General features: G+C 42.4%; 1 protein-coding gene across 1 annotated transcript; it reads left to right on the forward strand.

Annotated features, from left to right (window-relative positions):
• The first annotated feature begins 558 nt into the window (after window positions 1-558).
• On the forward strand, window positions 559-23714 carry LOC133512919 (phospholipase B1, membrane-associated-like). The gene is given in 44 exon segments (XM_061842997.1): window positions 559-807; window positions 966-1021; window positions 2991-3057; window positions 3154-3217; window positions 3334-3368; window positions 3526-3589; window positions 3687-3735; window positions 3871-3936; window positions 4311-4364; window positions 5070-5125; window positions 5243-5306; window positions 5386-5484; window positions 5556-5600; window positions 7548-7601; window positions 7693-7764; window positions 8634-8694; window positions 8775-8833; window positions 8929-9002; window positions 9078-9121; window positions 9246-9354; window positions 9459-9510; window positions 10895-10975; window positions 11067-11132; window positions 11207-11307; window positions 11604-11685; window positions 11979-12083; window positions 12167-12262; window positions 12339-12410; window positions 13877-13954; window positions 14047-14107; window positions 14167-14225; window positions 14311-14378; window positions 15052-15095; window positions 15507-15606; window positions 16718-16769; window positions 17320-17400; window positions 19561-19626; window positions 19706-19800; window positions 19869-19950; window positions 20090-20194; window positions 21158-21253; window positions 22341-22415; window positions 22770-22875; window positions 22878-23714. Coding segments are annotated over 44 exon segments (3189 nt in total). The 5' UTR covers window positions 559-746; the 3' UTR covers window positions 22991-23714.
• The last annotated feature ends 131 nt before the right edge of the window (window positions 23715-23845 follow it).

Raw genomic sequence — 23845 nt, forward strand, 5'->3', positions numbered from 1 at the left:
GGTGGGCCGGATCCGGGCCCCGGGCCTTGAGTTTGACACCTGTGATTTTGCGTCTCCAATTAATGTTGCCTGTTTTTTTTGGGGGGGATGTGGGAGGAAACCAGAGCGCCCACCCGGAGAAAACCCACACAGGCCACGGTTGAGAACATGCAAACTCCACACAGGCGCGGCTGGTATGGAACCCGGGTCCTCAGAACTGTGATGCCAACACTTTACCAGCTGATACACCGTGCCACCCATATTTTGTGAGGATAAGCGGCTTAGAAAATGGATGGATGGATTAAAACTGCAGTGTTTAAAAGATATCGAAACAGGTCTCAATAGGCAAAAATCGGTTACATTGAGTTTGTGATACTGATACGGAAGATTGCTCGATCGTCAATGTTCAGGGAGGAAACCGCGTTCAATATTTTTTAGCAAGTTATGCTAAATTATTTATACATTTTTTTTGTTTAAAATTTGAAAACCACTGCTAAACAGCACTACCAATATGTAATAATTTAGTGTATTTGAGCATACAGTATCCGGTATCAACAGCATTGGCGTCCGCATTGTCTCACCTGCATCCTCACGAGAGTCATAAATGATACCTGAGCGTGCGAACGAGGCCTCGGTTATATTGAGCAGTTGGGCGGGGGGGCCGAGCTCACGGCGAGGAAGGCCGAAGCAGCAAAAAAAAAAAAAAAAAAAAAAAAAGAAAACAAAATCAACGCTCAGTGTGAAAGGTGAGCGTTTAGTTAGCGATCATGGCGGGATCCGCGCTCCTCGCTCGGCTGCTTCTCATTGGCGCCGCGCTTTTGCTCGCAGGTAAGACGCTTAAAAATATATGATGATTGAAAAAAATGCTTCTATTTCAACTGTATTATGATTTTTTCCCCCTGATATTTGAATATTTTCCACCATTCAAGAGGGAAATGCAATATTCTGTTGAAAATTGAATTTTAATTTCTTTCTCCCCCATTTAGACACTGCCAACATAAACACCCCCACCAGTCAACTCTCAAAAGAGACGTACCAGAAGGTGTCCGTCTGTCTGTCTTTTTGTCTGTCCGTCTATCTAACGAGCTATCTTGGTAGCAATGAGCAAAATATAGCATATTTTAGTTAGTTAGCTCGTTAGCTAGCTAGCATGCTAGCAGCACTGATCCTAAAAAAAAAGACTGGATAAGCGGATACATATTGACCGGTATGTCGATTGGTTATAGCTAGTTGGCCGCCATCTCGGTCCTCCCAAAATGTTTGGAGGACACGTTTACGGGTTGGGTTATGGCGGGGTTTTTCTCAAATTTTGGCATGTAGGTTTAAAACTGGTCATGTCAGATTTACATTTTTTCAGTTCTGGTAATATGAAAGCTTTTTAATTCGATTTGGTAAGCCAAAAAAAAAGGCTAAGTGCAAAGAAAAGACATATAACACAGTGACTAGCTAGAAACCTTGCATCATTCCTAGGGCCCGATTTCCGTGACATGTTAACTTTTCCCGAAATACGCTGTGAAGGACTATTTTCATAACATAGCAAAAAAAAAAAAAAAATCTTTTTTTTTTTTTTTGGTCATAAAAACATTACATTTTAAGTCAATCACTTCGATATATTTTTGGAAATAAGGACTCGCAACGGGAAAAATACAGTGCTGCCACGGTTCTCGAACACAGGAGGCCGGTTGAAAACTGAAACGTTCGAAAACCGAAGCACGTTTTCCCATTACAATGAATGCAAAATTAAATAATGCGTTCCATGCCTAAAAACTAGTTTTTTTTTTAATTTTAAAAAACATTTTTTTTTTAGCTTTTCCTGATAATAAACTCCATAGTAGAAATACATGTATAGTTTAAACACTTTATATAATTAAATCATTTCAGAAATAAATGTGTATTTTGCTTAAAATGTGTATGCTTTAGTAGTAGAGTATGGTAGGCTTCCTCCAAGATCTGTGGCCTCTGCTTGGTCCACACGGTTGCAGTTCCGCCTGCCTTCTATGGAGCCATGATCGGGGGATTAATATTGGTCAAATGGAAGAAAACAAGTCACTACCGGGAGCGTGTAGTTCAACTGGTTGCGCGACCGCGTGCGGTACGTCGTTTCCGTTTTTTTCCGGGGGCTCGTTCGAAAGCACAATAACAAATTGTCGTGGGTCAGCCGGTCGAGGCGTTCGAATACCAATTTTTGTTAGAAAACCAAAATATTCAAAATCCAAATTTCGAAATTTTCATTCGAAAACCAATTTGTACAAAAACAGAGACGTTCGAAAACCGAGGTAGCACTGTACACGCTAAACGCATTGTTCATTTGTTTTCTCTGCGAAGGCCCGTTTCAAACTTGTTTGCTCGCATTTGAAAATCAAATTCAATTTGCAGAGTTCTGTATTATGAAATTCAGCAACAAAATTTCACACAAGATGTGTTTTCTTGCTTATCCACTGATGAAGTTTGGGAAAATATTTCCATTGCTTTTTCGCGAAAAAAAACATCGGCCTATAAAGGTGAAGCAGAGTGAACAGTGAAAAACAACAACCGTAAACAAAACTTTGTTCAAGCAAATTAAGCTCATCAGAAAATAAATTTAAAAAAAAAACTTTTACAAACAAACTTTAACAGTGTCAAAGCAAATCTTTCTAACTTACCTGTGGAATGTTTTCTCGCAGCCACGAAACTGGTGATTTAACGCAGTTAATCGCTGTCGCTGCACAGGTCGGCATGCTTGTTTTGGGAGTATCAAGATGGCGGATGGCCACTTCAGTTTTGGTGGCCAATGGGCCATCCAATATTTTGTTTTTCGATCAGTGACAAAATGGAGCATATTTTTGTTTGTTAGCTAGCTTGCTTGCTAGCAGTTTACTAGCTAGCCAGTTATCTATCCAGCTAACTAGCCGCACATCACTGTTCCACTTTGCTATCATTATTATTTATTTTCATCTCAATTAACTCGTGTGAAAAAAAACAATATATATATATATATATATATATATTTAATTTTCTGTATTCTGTCACAGGCAGAAAGTCACCCACCGTTCCTCTGCTCCTCACCAACCCCGGTTTCCGTGCTCGCTGCTCCATCAGGTGGGAAGCTGTTGCTCAATTCATATTTTGCGTTATCTTTATTTTTTTTTCAACATTTTGAATATCTTTCATTTTTGCTCCGCCCTCTCTTCCCAGTTCACGCCGTACGACCTGCCGACGTCTCGGCGCTTTATCGGCTGAGCACGTCGCGTTCCGGCAGGTAAGATAATAATGATAATAATAAAAATGCGTTGGGTATTTATTTAGCTACTCTAATTCATTTTTTTAATAAAAAAAAATGAACCAAAGCGCCAGCATTGTGTTTTTTATCTGTAGGGATGTGACTGTAAAGATTTTCCGTCGAGTGGCCGGTAAGTGGAAAAATGTTTTTATGTTTCTAAAAGAAAATGTTAGAATCGGAAGTGTAAAGTGTGACGTCAACGGGGCAAATGGGAATGCAAAATTCAAAAATCATTTGTAAAAAAAAAAAAAAAAAAATGGCCGTCATATTTGCCATGTCATGCACAGAACTGCTGTCCATGTTCAACCCTGCGTTGGTCACTGGGAATGCTGAATTCCCGTCTCAACCCTGGTAAAACACACAAACACATGCACACACACTCACAAATAACAATATAATAACCACATACTCACAAATAACAATATAATAACCAGTTATTGTGTTGCAGGAGTTTGCAGCAAGAAGCAGAGGAGCTTTCGCTGTTCCCGTCAGACCAGGTAGGCTGACGTTAATTCTCACGGGACGCCATACTTCATCATAAAACTACTGTTACTCAAGTGCGGAGAGAACTATTTAGTATTTATGGTCATATAAAATTATGGTGTATTAATGTATTAATTGTGCATTTGCAGGTTTCAGGCTGGAAGTTGGTGCTGCTGTTTGTTTCCACATGTCAGACAAGTCCCTGTTCAACACAAGTACGATTCAAAATCCTTCCATCCCACCATTTTCTTTGCCGCTTATCCTCACGAGGGTCGCGGGGAGTGCCGGAGCCGAACCCAGCTGTCAAAAGGCAGCACTGGTTGCCAGCCAATCGCAGGGCACATAGCGACAAACAGCCGCACTAAACAATCACACCAAGGGACAATTTAGAGTGGGGGTTGACCGGTTAGAGCGTCTGCCTCACAGCTCTGCGGACCGAGGTTCAAATCCTGTGTGGAGTTTGCATGTTCTCCGCGTTGAGGGTAACCCCACCCGGAGATACTTGCGACGGGCTCGAGCACTCCCGCGTCCCTTGTGAGGATAAGCGGCTGATGATGATGATGATGATGGGGCTTTTATTTTTTGGCAGGTTGAGGATGTCGAGCGGGAAGTGGAAGCGGCGCTGCGGCTATTACAGAACCAGGTATTGTCCCATAAAAGTTGTTTAAAATATGTATCTGTCCTGGGAGTGGAATATTGTATACACTTGATGGATTTAGCTGGTTTGGCATCTGAATTCTTCATATGTTGTGTAAATATTTGTGCAAATATATCTGAATTTTCATTTGTTTTTTTTTTTTCATTAATGATATGTACTGTATATACTGTAAAGGCAGCTATTACCAATTATTCAAAATTTTCAGTACCATTTACAAGCTATGATTTTGCACCAAATTACATGTCAACTGAGTATATATTTTGTGCAAGTAAATTTGGATTATTTTTTCTCTCATTAAAGAAATATTTAAGAAGTTATTCGTTTGAATAAAAGTATAAAAATAGTTTTTGTTTATGGTTTGATAAAGTTAGTTATTTTGTACCTAATGAAGAGTCCTCATAATGTATATTTTAAAAAGGTTCCTTAATTAAAGCGACATTTAAAAATGTATTATGATCAATAAATATGTAGTATAATTGCTCTTTATTTTTTGTAATGTTTAATAAGTCTGTTTTATTAAATGAAATTATGAAGTTATTAAGTAATTTAATGAAGCATGCTGTGAGTGTGTGGAAATATATTTGTTAATAATTAATATCTAAAAATTTAAAAAAAATATAAATAATATGATAATATACATCAAGTATTTCAGTTTCAGCACAGTTTTTTCATAAATATTATTTTTCATAGTTGCGTCAGACTTTACTTCATGTCGTGGTCTTCAGCTCCAGTCGACAAAAAGACAAGTGAGTTTCTCTCCCCTCCCCAAAATATCTTAAAAATATGTATTTATTATTACATATTTTTTAAAATGTGTCAATACCAATAAATCTAGACAGTGAAACTCTGCCTTTTTGTTCTAGTAGCATGCCCCCGAGTCATGAAAACACAAAATTATGCGAGGCGACTCGTGTGCAGAAAATGCAGGTAAAAAGCATATTTCCTACCCATGTACTTTTTTTGAATATTTCCATCAATATTGCCTTTTTTTTATAATCACGACCAGTACTCTGTAAGCCGCGTGCTGGCAAACGCAAAGTGGCATCCCAACGTCACCGCTGTGCTGCAGCCGGTACCACTCATTCTGGAGGACAGTTCTGACCCGGTATGCACACAACGGAGCCACTTCCAAATGCGATTAAAAATCATATAAATATAATGTATGTTTCCATTTAGGAGGAGATGTCAAGCAAACTGGCTTTGCAGCTGTGGACACACATGGTAACAATACAGTTTGCACACGCTTATGTTTATTATATCATATTAACCGTGCTAGTAAAAAAAAAAAAAAAAAAAAAAAGAAGCTCAAACCAAATGTAAGGTGAACCTTTATTGGCCGTTAAGGAAGATTAGATATGAAAAGATATAAAGATTAAAACGGATGAACCCAGCAGTCACTTCCTGAACTGTTAAAATGCAGTTTTCAGGGATTTGTGCGGGTGACTACGAACACTCATTTCATATTGCTGGGTAAAACTGCTTGTAGGGATTGAAGTCCATTTTTGAGGATATTTCAAAACAGCCAAAATGACCCCAAAATGGTGACTTCGGAGCAAAATGCCAGACTTCTTGTGGGTTCTAGAGACACTTCGTGGATCTACGCATGATAGACGTGCCTGTCAAATGTTGTGGAACCAAATAAAACGGGCTTAGGTCCTGACTTTTCATAATATTGTACGTCTTTGAAGGACCCTGGGACGAACAAAGCAGCTAAAATGGCTACCGTAATTCCCGGCCTACAGAGCGCACCTGGTTACAAGCCTCGCCGAGTACATTTGTAAAGGAAATACTATTTGGTACATACATACTCCGTAACTGTGTAAAAGCCGCGAGTGCCCGCATTGAAACCCACATTGAAACACGAATATTTACAAAGAAAAAGTGCGGCGTTAACACTAGCGCTAACGCAAGTGCTAACGTTAGCACCGCGCTACCGCTAAGAGGGCTGGCTGAAATAAAACTTACCGGTAAATATCACTGAGATACTTCAGTAACACACCAGCAACACGCTAGCACAGCGCTAACCCTAGCACAGCGCTAACAGGGCCGGTAAAAGTCACTTCCTCGGCACATATATTCCACCGGTCTCATTCTTGCCTTTTCCGGTCAAGTGCCCCCTTGCGGCCGTTAACGTTAGCGTCGCCTTACCGCTAACAGGGCCGGCTAAAATAAAACTTACCGGTAAATATCACTGAGATACTTCAGTAACACACCAGCAACACGCTAGCACAGCGCTAACGCTAGCACAGCGCTAACAGGGCCGGTAAAAGTCACTTCCTTGGCACATATATTCCACCGGTCTCATTGTTGCCTTTTCCGGTCAAGTGCCCCCTTGCGGTCGTTAACGTTAGCACCGCCTTACCGCTAACAGGGCTGGCTAAAATAAAACTTACCGGTTAATATCACTGAGACACGCCAGTAACACAGCAGCAACACGCTACCACAGCGCTAACAGGGCCGGTAAAAGTCACTTCCTCGGCACATATATTCCACTGGTCTCATTCTTACCTTTTCCGCTCGAGTGCCCCCTTGCGACCATTAACGCTAGCGCCGCGTTACCGCTAACAGGGCTCACTGAAATAAAACTTACCGGTAAATATCACTGAGATACATCAGTAACACACCAGCAACACGGTATCACAGCGCTAACGCCAGCACTGCGCTAACAGGGCCGGTAAAAGTCACTTCCTCGGCACATATAATCCACTGGTCTCATTCTTACCTTTTCCGCTCGAGTACACCCTTGCGGCCGTTCGAAAAAAAATGCACAAATTAGCCGCATCACCGCATAAACAGCAGGGTTGAAAGCGTGTGAAAAAATTTGGGGCTTGTGGGCCGGAAATTTTGGTACTTTGAACCAAAATTGCTGACTTCCTGTGTTTTCAGGCGAGGGTTCTTCGAGACTTTTTGGAGGACTCATGACGTCCATATTCCTAAGTGCAACTGGTTTTAAGGGCTAAATTTTCAAAATATCTAGAAGTAGCCTTAGCCCCGAAGTTACCTCTAAAATGTCAGTTTTGATGCAAAATATCCAACTTCCTGTTTAATTTCAGGCATGGTTCCTCAATTTTTTTATTTTTTTTTTTGCGTACCAAATTTTCTCATACTCATTATTTTTTGCGGTGAATTTGGGGTTTAACAGCTACTTAACCAAACTCCTCCTCTCAGCTCCAGGCGTCATCCGCTCCATCCGACGACGTCACTATTCCGTGTCCTACTCAGGTGAGGTCACAAAGTAAGACAAAAACTCAGTGAAGTACAACCCAGGAAGTACTGGAAAAGTCACATGACTTCCCCACGCTATAATATCCAGGATCGACCCTTCCTCAAGACGCAGGTGAACTCCCCAAAAAGCAACGGCAAAGCTATTGAACGAACAGCTCTGGTAATTATTGAATTTTAATAAAATATATCAATACATGTATAGTGAGGATTGGGACTGAGCCCAGCTCTGAAGAGTGAAAATGAAGTAATTGACGCCATAGTGTAAAAAGATTTACAATTGTCAATAGATGCTGCAAGGTGACAGCAAACCACTATGTTTGTCTAAATTAAACTTCCACATAGATGCTGCCAATTGATTAATAATTTTATAACTTTAGCCAAGAGCACAATATACAGCAAATAGGTGAGTTTTTCAATCAATAAAAGATTTAAAATGGGCAAATTTTATTTTGATTTGATTTCTTTTTATACAGTCTGTATATTATTTTCTGTAGATTATTTTCAATTGAAATATTGTGCTTAACTATTTTTATGAACTGTGTGTGAATTAAAATCTAGTATTGTTTAATAATACATTAATTTTGACTAAAACTTGTTTTATTTATTGTTTATTCGTGTTAAATACTTTTTACAGTCTTTGTTTTTTTTTTCATTTATTAAACTGTATTTTTCAATTAATGAACCAACTTTTGCTTAAATCAACTGTTTATCAATTTTAAATGTATTTTTCATTTTAAAATTCATTCACCGCACATTTTCAACATGAAATTTAATCCTGTTGGGTAATTTGAAAAAAATACAGCAAATATGCGTGACAAATAATTGTGCTACATTCCCCATGCACATACATGCGCACAAGATAGACACTGAAATAATAATAATAATAATAAATACATTAAATCAATTTTTAAAATTAATAATAACAATTCTAATACTTTATTATTTATCTTTTAGGTTGCATTCATGCTCATAATTATTCCCTTGTGCCTTTATACTGTTTTTTTTTTTTTTTTTTTTTTTTTTTTTTAGGATATGGGCACTGAAATCCCCTGCGAGGACCGCCGTCCGTCTCCCACAGCACCTAACTCGGGTACCAAATGTGATATTTGACAAATATGCGTGTACTGTATATACTGTATGACCTGGACTTGATGTCATTTTTTTTTGTAGTTCACAAGTTGAGACCAGCGGACGTCAAGGTGGTGGCTGCGGTAGGCGACTCTCTGACGGTACGTTTCAAAAAAAAATTCATCCGATTCTGGGGTTACCGATAAATCGATTGATCTGCGCATAATTATATTATATAATTATTACGTTTTTGCAGGCAGGTAATGGCGTAGGAGCAAAGTCAGACAATCTTCTGCTGGTCATCAATCAGTACAGAGGACTGTCCTGGAGGTAACGGAAAACTTGGTATTAAATATCATATTTCATTGAAAGTTTATAAACTGCCTCATTTGTTACATTTTTCAGCATTGGCGGTGATGAAAACATCACCACGGTCACCACTCTGCCAAGTATATACCTATTTTTATTTTTTTTCATAAATGTGTAATGATTTCATGTGGCGTTTTTGGATGAAAACAAATCTGGGTTGAAAATCTGATGAGTAAAAAAAATGCATGTGTGGGGGTTGCGCAGACATCCTGAGGGAGTTCAACCCCTCCCTGACTGGCTTCTCTCAGGGAGTCGGCAAGGAGGACTCTCCGGCAGCCGTCCTCAACCAGGCCGTGGCCGGCGCCACCAGTGGGTCCGTATGCCTCACTCAAATGCACACAATTATGATTATTATTATTATTATTTTAAATAAACCACCTTTGCGGGGACTTAATTCAGCTGTTTTGTGGTTTTCAGTGACTTGGTCGAACAAGTGCGCACCCTAGTGGACATGATGAAAAATGACACGGTAGGGTAAAATGCTATAGAGCTCGTGCACCGACGTCATGAAATCACGTGACTTTTGTTTACGTCGCCATATTGCCGGACACGCTAAGCATTGCTCAATGGTAAGTCGGTTGGAGACAACACGGAAATACGCCTTGTATAGCACGACACCAAGAGTCTTGTCCGATACCGTCAAACATTTAGAAGGTGATAATAAACGAAGGTACGTGGAAAAATTAGATAAACTCGGCATAGAGGAGCCGTATTTAATGGCGAAGTCGATGTTTTTGCCGATAAGAAATCGGACCGTTAATTCGCTTCCGCTCGTCTTGGACAACTGGATCTACGCGTGGATCTGGTGAGTAAGTCGTCGAGATTTACACGGAAAAGTTTGAAAGTGTATAAAAGTCTGGACCCATGCAAATACTTCGTTGCTGGATCTGTTCTCAACGGGGAGACGGCTCGTGAACACGGAAGCGTGTTCGGCTACACGTTAACCTTTGCCGAAATCCACCGATCTTTTCAACGAGTATTCAATACAAATACCAATATTTCAATAAATGACCCCCGGTTTTACACAAACTCGCATTCATTACATATGAAAGAGAAAAAGTGAGTCGGCTCCTCTGTAGCGTTTCCTAAAAGTTATTTATTATGCCAAGTTGGCTCATTTGAGGACAATGCGTGTTGCGACGTGACAGACGTTTTTTTTTTTATTATGCATTGTTCTCACATGAGTCCAATGCGTATTTATAAAAAGAAAATAAACTGCTGGGTTCGGCTTCAGCCCCCCGTACACGGAAGCGCGTTGCGACCACACGCTAACCTACGTAAATCTCTCGGTGACCGACGGTTTATTTTCTTTTTTAAATATGCATTGGACTCATTTGAGAACAATGCATATTTTAAAAAAAGAGAAAAAAAATGTCAGCGAGAGGTTGACCAAAGTTTAACACATGGCCGCAACACGCTTCCTTGTACGTTGGAGACGACTCCCTGTCAACTTTTTTTTTTTTTTTTTTTGAATATCCATTGTTCTCAAATGAGCCAACTTGGCATTATAAATACTTCTCGGGAATTTGAGATTGAGAATAATAATTCCTACCTGAAGTGAAGTGATCGCTACACAGTCGCGCGTATTCGGATTTGCACCATCCTTCAGGTTTAATTGATCGATATTTTCTGTTTTTTTCAGATGATATTCCACGGAATGACCTCTTTGAACATCTTTCTTGTCTGTTGTGACAACCAACAGCACGACAAGTCTCGGGCATTGTGAATATTCCGCTCCAGTTCAATCCCCCCCCCCCCCCCCTTTTGACCGGCAATGTGGCGGCGTGAAAATGGTGACGTCACTGCGCACGAGCTATTTACAATTAAGAAATACATTTCTGCTATGAACGCAGAGAATCGATTTCCACAATGACTGGAAAGTGATCACCGTGTTTATCGGGGGCAACGACTTGTGTGACTTCTGCACAGACACAGTGAGTATTCGCTAATGTGTGTAAAAGTATTACAGTAGTAGTATTAAGAGTGTAGTGTGCGAGATCCTTGATGGTTTTCCCACCGTCGCAGGTGATTTTCTCGCCCAGGAACATCGCCGAACGCATCCGTCGAGCCCTGGACATGCTCCACCGTGAGGTTAGTGCGACACAACACAACACAAACCACGCACACTTCATCATCCCCGAATATCAAATTTTATTCTCCTGCAGGTGCCACGTGCGCTCGTCAACCTGGTGGAGCTGTTGAACATGATACCGCTGCGTGATCTGCATAAAGATAACACGCAGGGTTGCCCCACCTGGTTCGTCAGGTCAGCTCGTGATATTTTTCAAATCCGAACACCCGCGGCGGGTCAAATCGCCGAAGCCGGAGAAGTCCCGGGAGATTTGCTCGCGCGATGGGGGTTTGAACCCCAAATTTCGTTTAACTTTTGAGGCAGTTTTTTTGACAATTCCTGGAATTTCAGGAGGAAACATTGTCAAAACTGTGAGGGGGGGAGAAGAGCAACACAAAAATCCCCCCCAAAAAGCAAAATACTCATGAAGTTGAGGTGAAATATTAGCGATTGAAGTAGATGGATTTTTATTTTTATTATTATTTTTTTAGGATGGTTTGCCCGTGCGTGCTGAAGCCGAAAGATGGCTCGTGGGAACTCCGAAAGACGGGAGAATTCAGCAGAGCTTATCAGGTCGGTCCCGGACACAATGTGAGGTACACTGGCTCCCTCTTGTGGTATTTGGGGGGAAAAAAAATTAATCCCAAACTCAAATGTTAAAACTGTACAAAATTGATTTAACTTTTATTTCTAGAACAGTATATTTGTGTGGTACAGTTGAATTGTGTTTAACTTTAGTCCAGCACATTTCTTCTATTAGAACTCTCCGGTTTTCAAATGTTTATTTTGGTACATTCTATTTCATCTTCATATACAAAACAACATTCCACAATTTTCTCTGAGCTCCCTGGTGTGCGTTTTCCCAGCATGCAATGCGCCAGCTGGTGGACTCCGGGCGTTACGACACCCACGACAACTTCACGGTCGTCCTGCAGCCGTTCTTCAGGGAGGTCGTCCTCCCTACGTTGCCGGTAGGGGCTGTCACCACTATACATTATCAGTTATTATTATTAATAAAAATCATACAATAATTCCCGGTCATTCTGCTTTTAAGGACGGGAGGCCCGATCGCTCGTACTTTTCGCCCGACTGTTTTCACCTGAGCCAGAGAGCTCACACGCTGATGGCTCGAGCCCTCTGGAACAACATGGTACAAATTTTCATTTATTATATTCACATTTATTTTTTTGTTTCATTTTCCAATCGCTGTTGTGCGTGTCGCGCAGTTCGAGCCGGTGGGAAACAAGACCTTCACTCAAGATTTCACGGGCGGCATTGCGCTGAAGTGTCCCTCTGAGGTAGTAACACTGAATAATAAACTACATATCATAACTGTGATATGAATATGAGAGCTACATTTCATATTAGAAATGTACATCATTCAAATGTATCATATTCAATGTCGTATTCATGAAAGAAGGCACATCGCTGTATTGTTACCAGCTTTCGTAGTGTTGTCATCATATTTCCCGATTAAGCAGCTGAGGGTGTTTAATCACTCAACTGCAGAGAGTGTCAGGCGTTTATTGGGGGTAATGTCGTGTTGGGGGGGTTAATAATGGAAATCTGAACTTTCTGGCTCAATTAACGAAAAGTTACAGTAGCAATTGATTCATTGTTTGTAATATATAATGAAATTATCCATCTTTCATCCATTTTCTTCGCCGCTTATCCTCACGAGGGTCGCGGGGAGTGCCGGAGCCTATCCCAGCTGTCAACGGGCAGGAGGCAGGGTACACCCTGAACTGGTTGCCAGGCAATCGCAGGACTACTTGAGAACTTGAACGTTATTTAGGGGTAATCAGAGGCGCTTTAAATGATAGCGGGTGTCTACTGATTCCCTGAACACAGCCACATTCCCAGTAGCAAGAGGGTGTTTACACTTACGCAACCACATGGTGTTCATTTTTACTTCGATTCAATAAAATACACATTTTACTATACTGCACCCTAGTGGCCAAGGTGTGCACACCAGAAGGAGCATCACAATGTTATTGGGTAGTGAATCATGCTGGACAAACTGTTGAATTCATCCACCCATCCATGTATTTTCTTTGCCGCTTATCCTCACGAGGGTCGCGGAGAGCGCCGGAGCCTATCCCAGCTGTCAACTGGCAGGAGGCGGGGTACACCCTGAACTGGTTCCCAGCCAATCGCGGGACTACGAGAGCACTTGAACGTTATTTTGGGGGTAATCAGAAGCACTTTAGATGATAGCAGGTGTCGACTGATTCCCTGAACACAGCCACATTCCCAGTAGCAAGAGGGTGTTTACACTTACGCAACCACATTGTCTTTGGTGTTCATTTTTACTTCGATTCCATAAAATATCCATTCACACATTTTCTTCGCCGCTTATCCTCACGAGGGTCGCGGAGAGTGGTGGAGCCTATCCTATCTGCCAACGGGCAGGAGGCGGGGTACACCCTCAACTGGTCGCCAGCCAATCGCAGGGCACATTGAAACAAACTGCTGCACACACAATCACACCTAGGGGCAATTTAGAGTGTCCAATTAATGTTGCATGTTTTTTGGGATGTGGGCGGAAATCGGAGTGCGTGGAGGAAACCCGCGCAGGCTCGGCTCCACACAGGCGGGTCCTGGATTGGACCTGAGACCTCAGAACTGTGAGGCCAACACTTTACCAGCTGATCCACCGTGCCGCCCGTAGTGAAATTATTATTGATATAATTGGATATGTTAGCACAGGTACTTAATACCGGGCCCAATCTCAGCACCTTTAAGATTTGAACGGGTTTTTCAGGCCGCCCCGTTCTTCAGAACAGCTGTCAACAGCAACTACACATTTCCAGGACCGCCGCCGACCTCTCCACCGGTTACCGTATGTTGATATCTTTATTGATATTTATTCACGCTCAATCTAACATTTAAACCATTTTTTTTTTCCCTAAATACCAGTATTTTGTTTTGTAGAACTGGGGCAGTGACTTCTCGTGTACTAACACGGGACCGTCCGACTCGGCGCCCGCTTCAGGTAACGACCCGACGGCGCTGCTCGGTCGGCGAAATGTCAAACTGTGCTCGTTGCGTTAGCCCACAAGGTCCGGCCGGCCGACATCAAGGTAGTGGCGGCTTTGGGGGACTCCATAACAGTAAGTTACCGAGTGCAACCAAACAAACCATTCGAAACAAATATCATTTTCATTTTTTTCTTGTTGTTGTCGTTGTGTGTTTTAGGCTGGCTTTGGCGCTAAGGCAAAGACTCTCCTGCAGCTCAGAACCGAATACAGAGGAGTGTCGTGGAGGTGAGGTAAAATCTTGCCGATTTGCTTTTCTCCTTCAATATGATTGGCGTGTTTTTCAATATCTCCATTTGCAATTTTTACTTTGAAGTGGCCATTTTGGCTATTTACATGTGTCCTGACAACTGCCAGACATGTACAAAATTTACCCCGCAAAAATGAAATATGTAGAAAATTCAGAGAAGAACTCGTCCTAATTTGAATCTTATATGTGAGACACACACATGCGATGATACAAATATCCATCCGTTCATCCATTTTCTTTGCCGCTTATCCTCACGAGGGTCGCGGGGAGTGCCGGAGGCTATCGCAACGATCGATGGATGGGCAGGAGGGCGGGGTACACCCTGAACTGGTCGCACTCACAATCACACCTAGGGGCAATTTAGAGTGTCCAATTAATGGTGCATGTTTTTGGGTTGTGGGGAGAACATGCAAACTCCACACAGGCGGGGCCGGGATTGAACCGAGGACCGCGGAACTGTGAGACCAACGCTTTACCAGCTGATCCACCGTGCCGCCTTGATACAAACATTGTGTTGAAGTGGAACATCGTGGAGGTCTTTGACCTCCCCCATCCCATAAATTGTCTTATGAGTGGCCCTTGTAATATTTTGACTCTTTCTCCGCTGATGGGAGCTTCATGTGAACCCCCCCCCCCCCCCCCCCCCCACAGCATTGGCGGCGATAAAAACCTGGAGACCGTCACCACGTTAGCCAGTAAGACACTCCCCGGCAGGCAAAAAGACGTGGATTCAACGTTGAATTAACGTTGTTTTAGGTCGCGACGTCAAACAACCTAAATCCAACGTAAATACCACGGTTGAATTTTTATGTTGTCAAATAAGGTTCTTTCAGGAATGGCAGCATCACGGGAATATTTTCCAGACACATCACGTTAGTTGCGACACCCGCGAGGAATCAACGTTGAAATGACGTTATTTGACAACGTGAAAATTCAAGTTTTCCAAATTCAAAATTTACGTTGGATTTAGGTTGTCCGACGTCGCGACCGAGAACAACGTTGAGTCCGCGTCTTGCGCCTGCTGGGTCTACCCTTTGCTTTAAAACATGACAATAAAACAAGTAGGAGTCGGAATTGAGGCCATGTTGCATTTTTGTCCCCCCCAGACATCCTCAGGAAATTCAATCCGGGCCTTAAAGGAGTGTCAAAGGGTCAAGGGAAGAAGAAGAGCGGCTTCAACGTGTCCGTGACGGGGGCGAAAGTCTCGTGAGTTGAAAAGATCGAACGGGCCTTTTTCAAAGGTCTCAGTAAACGAACCCCATTTATCGTAATTCCCGGCCAACGGAGCGCACCGGGTTATAAGTGAGGCCCCGTAGCTCGGCGGTGAGAGCGTTTGTTCGGTTAACTAGTGGTCGAGAGTTCGGATCCCACTGGGGCCTCCGCTCCCCGAGAGGGGTTGCGTCTGGAAGGGCGTCTGGTGTAAAAACTGTGGCACACAAATATGAGCGTTTCGCTGTGGCGACCACTAACAGGACAAGCCGAAAGAGCGCACCTGGTTATAAGCCTCACCGAGTACATTTGTAAAGGAAATACCATTTGGTACATGCGTACGCGGCAGCCATGTAAATCCGCAATTCAAGATATTTACGAAGAAAAACGGTACACAGAAAGAGTTTAACGCAAGCGGAGCGCTAACGCTAACAGGGCCGGTTAACATAAATCTTACTGGTAAATATCACTCAGACACGCCAGTAACACAGCAGCAACACGCGAGCGCAGCGCTAACAGGGCCTGTAAAAGTCACTTCCTCGGCACATATATTCCACCGCTCGCATACTGACCTTTTCCGCTCGAGTGCCCCCATCACCGGATAAACCGCAGGGTTGAAAGCGTGTGGAAAAAAGTCGCGGCTTGTAGGCCGGAAATTACGGTAGATAACCGGAATTGAAGCTGCACACCTCATGCGCCGTCCTTCCTTCTTCAACCAAACACGGCGATAATTCATTTGAACAAAACAAGCCTACTCAAATGTACAATATCGAACCTCAATATTTTTGCTCGTTTTTTTTTTTACCTTCAATATTTGCAACAATTATGCCAAACGTTTGTTACGGGAGAACTAGAACTGGGGTTTTGAAACAATCCATATAGAAATCCATAAATGATCAATTTATGGATTTGTTTTCAAGCTATTTTTTGCCATTTTTAATTGGTTACATCTGCTCAAAAATAACAGACGAATTGTCATACCAATCGTAGCAATTTATACATTATTATTTATACATTTATATGCATAAAGAAATGTGTTGTTCGTTCTGTCGCTGTTTGTTTATTTATTGAACACATTATTATGATAATAATAATGTCTTGAATATAGGGGAATTCCAGGACAAGTCAGACGCCTGATTGACATGATGAAAAATGACACTGTGAGTACAAAGAAATAACACAACAATTGATATTTGTATTTGAAAATAATTGAATAAAAAAAAAACAAGAAATAAATTATGGCATTTTTATATGGTGCGTATTATTCATATTGCTGTTTTCATGTAATTATATTATTCTACATACTATTGTATTTGGCAAAAATTGAAAATTGTTGAAAAGCTCTATCGAGAATATTTTAAAATGTGAAATTATGGGTGACACCATGATAAATGCATATTCATATTTCATATTTTTAAAATATGTGTGGTATTATTAGGTAAAAGATATATCCAACCATTTGAATAATGAAATAATTGATGCCATAAAAAACTAATTTGAAAATGATTTACACATTTAAGGTTTTTAAAGCATAGATAATATTCCACATATATTTTTTTAGAAGTTAAAATCTATTCTTAAAAGATATATAATATTTTTACATCATGAAAAATTAGATTTAGTGTACATGATTATTTTTGTAAAATTTGTAAAATTATGAATCTTATATATACTTTTCTATACTTTATATACTTTTTTTTCTGGAATTAGACAGTGGATTTTGCCAACGACTGGAAGCTGGTGACTCTCTTCGTCGGAGGCAATGACCTGTGTCAGTTTTGCAACGATCGGGTGAGTTTTATTTTTATGATTTTTTTTTTTTTTTTAAATTAAAGATGTTGTCACAGCAACCTCTCATTTATTTTTCATTTTTTGGCAACAGCTCATTGGTGCTGTGAAATGATATCACTTATTGACCCCCCCCCCGATAGGAATAATGGCACTTCTGTAGATCGGCCGTCTCAAACGTTTTCATTGTGCCCCACCGAGACGTGAGCAAACGCTGTGAATGCTTCTTTTTGTCTTTTGACTCGCAACCAAATATTTGAGGAGCGCTGCACGGTGGCACCGAACGTCACGACGAGCGGCAAGATTGTAAACAATTCTCGAGAGGAACAAAAAGGCAGTGTTTGCTCCAAACTTTTTATTGCCACGACCAGTTGAATTTGGTGATAAACTAAACTCAAAACAAAGACAATTCCGGTATATTTACCCAAACAACATAACGTTGTCCTACAAAAACCTGCTAATACTCCCGGGAACATATTCTTTAGTTTATATGAAAAATGACTAATATTACTGCAGCTCACTGAGACAGTCTTTTGTATTTGTTCTGTGCTATACTGCACCCTCGTGGCCAAGGTGTGCACACCAGAAGGAGCATCACAATGTTATTGGGTAGTGAATCATGCTGGACAAACTGTTGAATTCATCCACCCATCCATGTATTTTCTTGGCCGCTTATCCTCACGAGGGTCCCGGAGAGCGCCGGAGCCTATCCCAGCTGTCAACTGGCAGGAGGCGGGGTACACCCTGAACTGGTTCCCAGCCAATCGCGGGACTACGAGAGCACTTGAACGTTATTTTGGGGGTAATCATGATAGCAGGTGTCGACTGATTCGCTGAACACAGCCACATTCCCAGTAGCAAGAGGGTGTTTACACTTACGCAACCACATTGTCTTTGGTGTTCATTTTTTCTTCGATTCCATAAAATATCCATTCACACATTTTCTTCGCCGCTTATCCTCACGAGGGTCGCGGGGAGTGCCGGAGCCTATCCCATCTGCCTACAGGCAAGAGGCGGGGTACACCCTCAACTGGTCGCCAGCCAATCGCAGGGCACAAACAGCCGCACTCACAATCACACCTAGGGGCAATTTCGGGCGTCCAATTGATGTTGCGTGTTTTTGGGATGTGGGAGTAAACCGGAGTGCCCAGAGAAAACCCACGCAGGCACGGGGAGAACATGCAAATACCACACAGGTGGGTCCGGGATTGAACCCTGGACCTCAGAACTGTGAGGCCAACGCTTTACCAGCTGAGTCAATTTTTTATACGGTTTTGCAATGACAATTACAATGATACAAATATCCATCCACCCATTTATTTTCTTTGCCGCTTATCCTCACAAGGGTCGCGGGTAGCGCTGGAGCCTAACCCAACTATCGACGGGCAGGAGGCGGGGCACGCCCTGAACTGGTCGCCAGCCAATCACACTCGCACTCACAATCACACCAGGGGCAATTTAGAGTGTCAAATTAATGGTGCATGTTTTTGGGATGTGGGGGTTCCCGGAGGCACGGGGAGGACATGCAAACTCCACGCAGGCGGGTCCGGGATTGAACCCGGGACCTCAGAACTGTGAGACCAACGCTTTACCAGCTGGGCCAGCGTGCCGCCCTGTTGAATTCATTTCATTCTATTTAACTCTGTTGTTGCTGTATGTGTCTACAAACTACAACACTATTTACAATCCGTTCCAGAAGGCCGGTTGAAAAGTGAGTTGAAAGTTGAAAACGTTGGAAAACCAAAGCGGTTTTTCCCATTACAATGAATGGAAAATGAAAAAATGCGTTCCAAGCCTAAAAAAATAGTTGTTTTTTTTAATAGCTTTTCCTGATAATAAACTGCATAGTAGAAATACATGTATAGTTTAAATAGTTTATATAATTAAATCATTTAAGAAATATATTTATTTTTTTTATCAAAATGTAAAAGTAAAAAGTACGCTAGGCTGGGAGTGCATTGCCGAATCCATAGCGACTCGGCCCGCAGTCTTGTAAACCTTTTTTTATTAACAAAAGTGCAGAATAACTTTAAACAAGCAATATCATGATCGGGTTTAATCTTGCTAAAAAAAAAACAAAAACACCTCGAGCCACATGCTGCTTCTCCAAGACCGCATCCCAACCGCGTCACCTTCACAGTAAAAGGAAAGTCTTGTCCGCAGGCCTCGTCGTCGCCGCAGAACTACAGCCGTCACTTGACGGCAAGCTTGGACGCGCTCTACGAAGAAGTGAGCTAAGACGCCGAAACGACACGCGACGGCGAAAATATGGCGTACCTGACAATAGTGCGGACACCCCTTTTTAAAGGTTCCCAGGACCATCGTCAACATTCTGGAGATCCTGGAGATGGAAGGCCTGCGTAGGATCAAGAGGGACACCCTCGGGTGCAACGTGATACAACCGTATGCTCGTCAATTCCGCGACCGCGTATGATTTTTCAAAACCATCAAGCGAACCGTTCATACTTCAGGTTGGCTTGCCCGTGCTTCTTGCTACCGGGAGAAGACTCTCTGGAGTTAGCCGAAGCCAAAAGGATCAACCGGGAAGTCCAGGTAAGATCTTCTCGTGTGTACTTTCCCCAGGTACTCCGGCTTCCTCCCGTGTGACAAAAAAAAAAAAACAAAACATTGAAGCTGGTCCAGGAAATCAATAAAGTTTGGCAAAGTTTTACTTTCCCGGTTCCTCGCGCAGATCGAGACGGAGAAAGTGGCCTACGGCGGTCGCTATGACGACAGGGAAGACTTCGCCGTGGTGGTGCAGCCCTTCCTAAAAAACACCGTCATCCCCTTGAACGCTGTAAGTCGCCTCCACCCCGCCTACGTTCAGGTTTTTGGAGCCGCTTATCCTCACGAGGGTGGCGGGTTTGATTTTACTTTTGGACTTGCACATTTCAGTCTAGTGAAAAAGAGCGAAGTTAGCTTTTTATTTCATGTTAGTTTCCACATTTTACACAGATTTAGGAAAGATGGATCATTTAATTCGGAATTTTTAGCTGCCTTTTCAAGAAAAACGGGAAATTAATCCCACACATAATTTGATTTGTCCACCTCAACCATCACCAGTACATTTTTTTTTTTGTTTGAGATATTTCATTGGTCACGTTTTGCTGTGATTATTGCAATGCGGATACTTGAGTACCTGAAAAAAAATGTGGAGTGGACCAGACTGCGAATATGTAACAAAAATCTCCATAAAGGGACACCGATTATAATTAATTGCACTGGGAGAAAATAATTTCTGAATAATTGTCAACAACTCTTTACAGGATTGGTTACCCCCCAAAAAGGAAAAAGCAAAACCGTATTAAAAAATGTGTTGTTTTTTTTTCTTTAATTAAAAACAAATTATTGGCACGGTGACTCAGCTGGTAAAGCGTTGGCCTCACAGTTCTGAGGTCCCGGGTTCGATCCCGCACCCAACCTGTGTGGTATTTGCATGTTCTCCCCGTGCCTGCGTGGGTTTCCTCCGGGCACTCCGGTTTCCTCCCACATCCCAAAAACACGCAACATCAATCGGACGCCCTAAATTGCTCCTAGGTGGGATTGTGAGTGCGGCTGTTTGTCTCGATGTGCCCTGCGATTGGCTGGCGACCGGTTCAGGGTGTCCGTTGACAGCCGGGATAGGCTCCAGCACTCCCCCCGTGACCCTCGTGAGGATAAGCGGCAAAGAAAATGCACGGATGGATAAAAACAAATCGTGGAATGAGCTTGATTACTTTGACCACATCCGAATACGACTCATTTGCTTCCGTCGCATCAGGACGGGCGACCCGACGTCACCTACTTCACCGAAGACTGTTTCCACTTCAGCGAACGGGGGCACGCCGACATGGCCGTGGCCGTGTGGAATAACATGGTGAGCGAGGTCGTGCCTGATACAAGTGGAAAAGGAAGCTAATCCACGACATGATAGAAGCAGACGTGCCAAAGGTAGTCACGGCAGTCTGTATTTAAAGGTCCACTGTCACGAAATTTTTTGTATGTTATTCATGAAAAAAACGGCAACTGGTATGGACCCATCCGTTTTTTCACCACAAAACATGATTTTGACATATATGGGATTTGTTTTTGACAAGAAGCAGGAAGTGACGTACGGGGCAGTAGCGCACTCAAGCGGTCTCGTATGTTTGTTCTAGTTTTACCTGCGGGAAGCTAGCTCGTTGTTCCTTCGCGTTAGCCAAAATGCCGGCTCGTTGTATTGCTGGATATTGCTCGAACGCTCGGAAGGATGGATTCATCCTTCATACTTTTCAAAAAGACCCGGTCTGTCGTGAAAAATGGATTGCGCGGGTGCAAAGGACGAGAGATTTGTGGGTTCCGAATGACAGGTAAATGTGTATAGAGCACCTAAAAACATAATCCGTAAATCAGGGGTGGTAAATGTGTCGATGTGCCACAACGGCCGAAGCCGTCATTGGCGGATGCGGCACCGCCGGGGTGACTCAACGCGGCACCGAGCCGCCATGGGTCATCTCTGTCATGGACGTGGATCGGGCGGGGAGGTGGTTTGGCCGCATGCGGTTTCGCCGTGATCCGCATATCATCTAAATATGGCTCGAAACAATAGGGTAATGTTGCCCCGGTCACTTCACTCGGTTGCCAGATGTTCTCTTCTTCGAAAAGAGCTTCCGTGTCAGAAGGGGCGTTTTCATCTCCCTTAGTAGGCGGCACAACGTGTTTACATTGGCGGATGACCCAGCGTGACATCACGGACAGGAGATGCAGCCAATATGGCGGCCACTTGGATGTCAAATGAGACTTCCGCAACTTTGCGCTCTCCGCTCAGCTTTATTTTTTCGTGTAGACATTAAAGTGAATAATGTTATATGTATTTTTCCATTACAATATCTATTTTAGAATGTTTATAGGCATGACACTTGACCTTTAAGTACAGATCCTTGGTTTAGACGAAAGACTTTGCTTAAAGGAGCTTTCCCCCCTAGTTGGAGCCCGTGGGCAAAAAGCAGACGTACAACAATTTCCCAAGCGGCAGAGATGGCATCAAGTGTCCAACAGAGGTAGGTATGAGATGCCGGAATTTGTGATCAATTTATCCAACGACAATGTGGTTGCGTAAGTGGAAACACCCTCTCGTAACAGGGAATGTGGCTGTGTTCAGGGAGTCAGTAAACCTGCCATCATTAGTTTAAATGCCTCGATTAGCCCTAAATAATGTCCAGGTGCTCTCGTAGTCTTTTTCAGACATCATTTTTATTTTGTGCTCGTTCGAGGCACATTGCAACCACATTATCTATAAGAGGTACAAGTTGTGAAATGACTTATCTTGCTTTTTTTACATTAAAAAAAATGGCATTTGAACTGGGTTGTGTCGTCTTTTAACACCCACCGTGCATCGGTCTCGCGCATTGCAGGAGCATCCTTACATCTTCACCAAGGTGAACAGCGGACCGAGTCTGGCCCCACCTCACTCCTCTGGCGATGTCCCGGTGTGGCTCACGGCGGTTCTCGCCGTCTCGGGCCTCTGCTGGGCTGGGCCCTCACCTGGATGACGCTCTCCTGTGTTGCCAAGAGGCGCAAGCGGCGCATGACCACAGCCACGACGACAGTGCAGATGAAGGCGTCTTTGTTTTAAAGCAGCGCTAGAAAAACGAAGTCCTTACATATGTTTTGCATTCATTCCCCACCCCAAAATTAGTTCATTATACTGTATTATTATTATTATTATTATCAAAGATAGGATGGATAGGCTCCAACCCTCCCGTGACCCCCTGTGAGGATAAGCAGCTCAAATAATGGCTGGAATTAGAGACAACATATTTAAGACGCATTTATTTGTACATATCATACACAAATGACCTGAATTTTCAGTTTTTTTTAATTTTTTAAATCAAATATGGCCATGAGGACCAATTTCTTTTCCCCAATTCTGTTTTAATTAAAGCAAGGTTGGGAAGAAAACTCAGGAAAATAAAGTTAGTGCAAAAAATACTGTATTATAATTTTGATATTTGGCGACGGGATGACTGCATCCCGCATGCCTTACGGCTCGGGCTGGAAATTATTTTATTACATGCGCTCGCTCGATTATCTCTGAACTCAAAAGAGTGTGGGCTGATAATTTTGGTTTTTACATAAAAGTGATAAAACATAAAAGGCAAAAGGGGCATTTGCTTGTGGGCTAAGTGACTAAGTGGGAGTTGTGGCTGATAGCTTCTTATTGAAATATGTATTGATGGAAATAAAGAGATGAAAGGCACCAGTGATGAAGTCATCCTTGCATTCAACAATCCACTGCAAACTAAAAATTGCTAAAAAATAGTCTGCCATGTATTAAATATACTGCAATGTGAACGAATTAGACTACCAAGCAGATCATGAATCAAAGAAGAAATCGTCATAATACTTGGTTATATTTAACGTGCAATATAGACTGTACTGAAACCAACAAAAATTATAATAATTATATCGTTGCGTGAAATATTTTTAA

This window comes from Syngnathoides biaculeatus, chromosome 15, assembly GCF_019802595.1.
Source record: "Syngnathoides biaculeatus isolate LvHL_M chromosome 15, ASM1980259v1, whole genome shotgun sequence".
In the NCBI taxonomy this organism is placed as follows: Eukaryota; Metazoa; Chordata; class Actinopteri; order Syngnathiformes; family Syngnathidae; genus Syngnathoides; species Syngnathoides biaculeatus.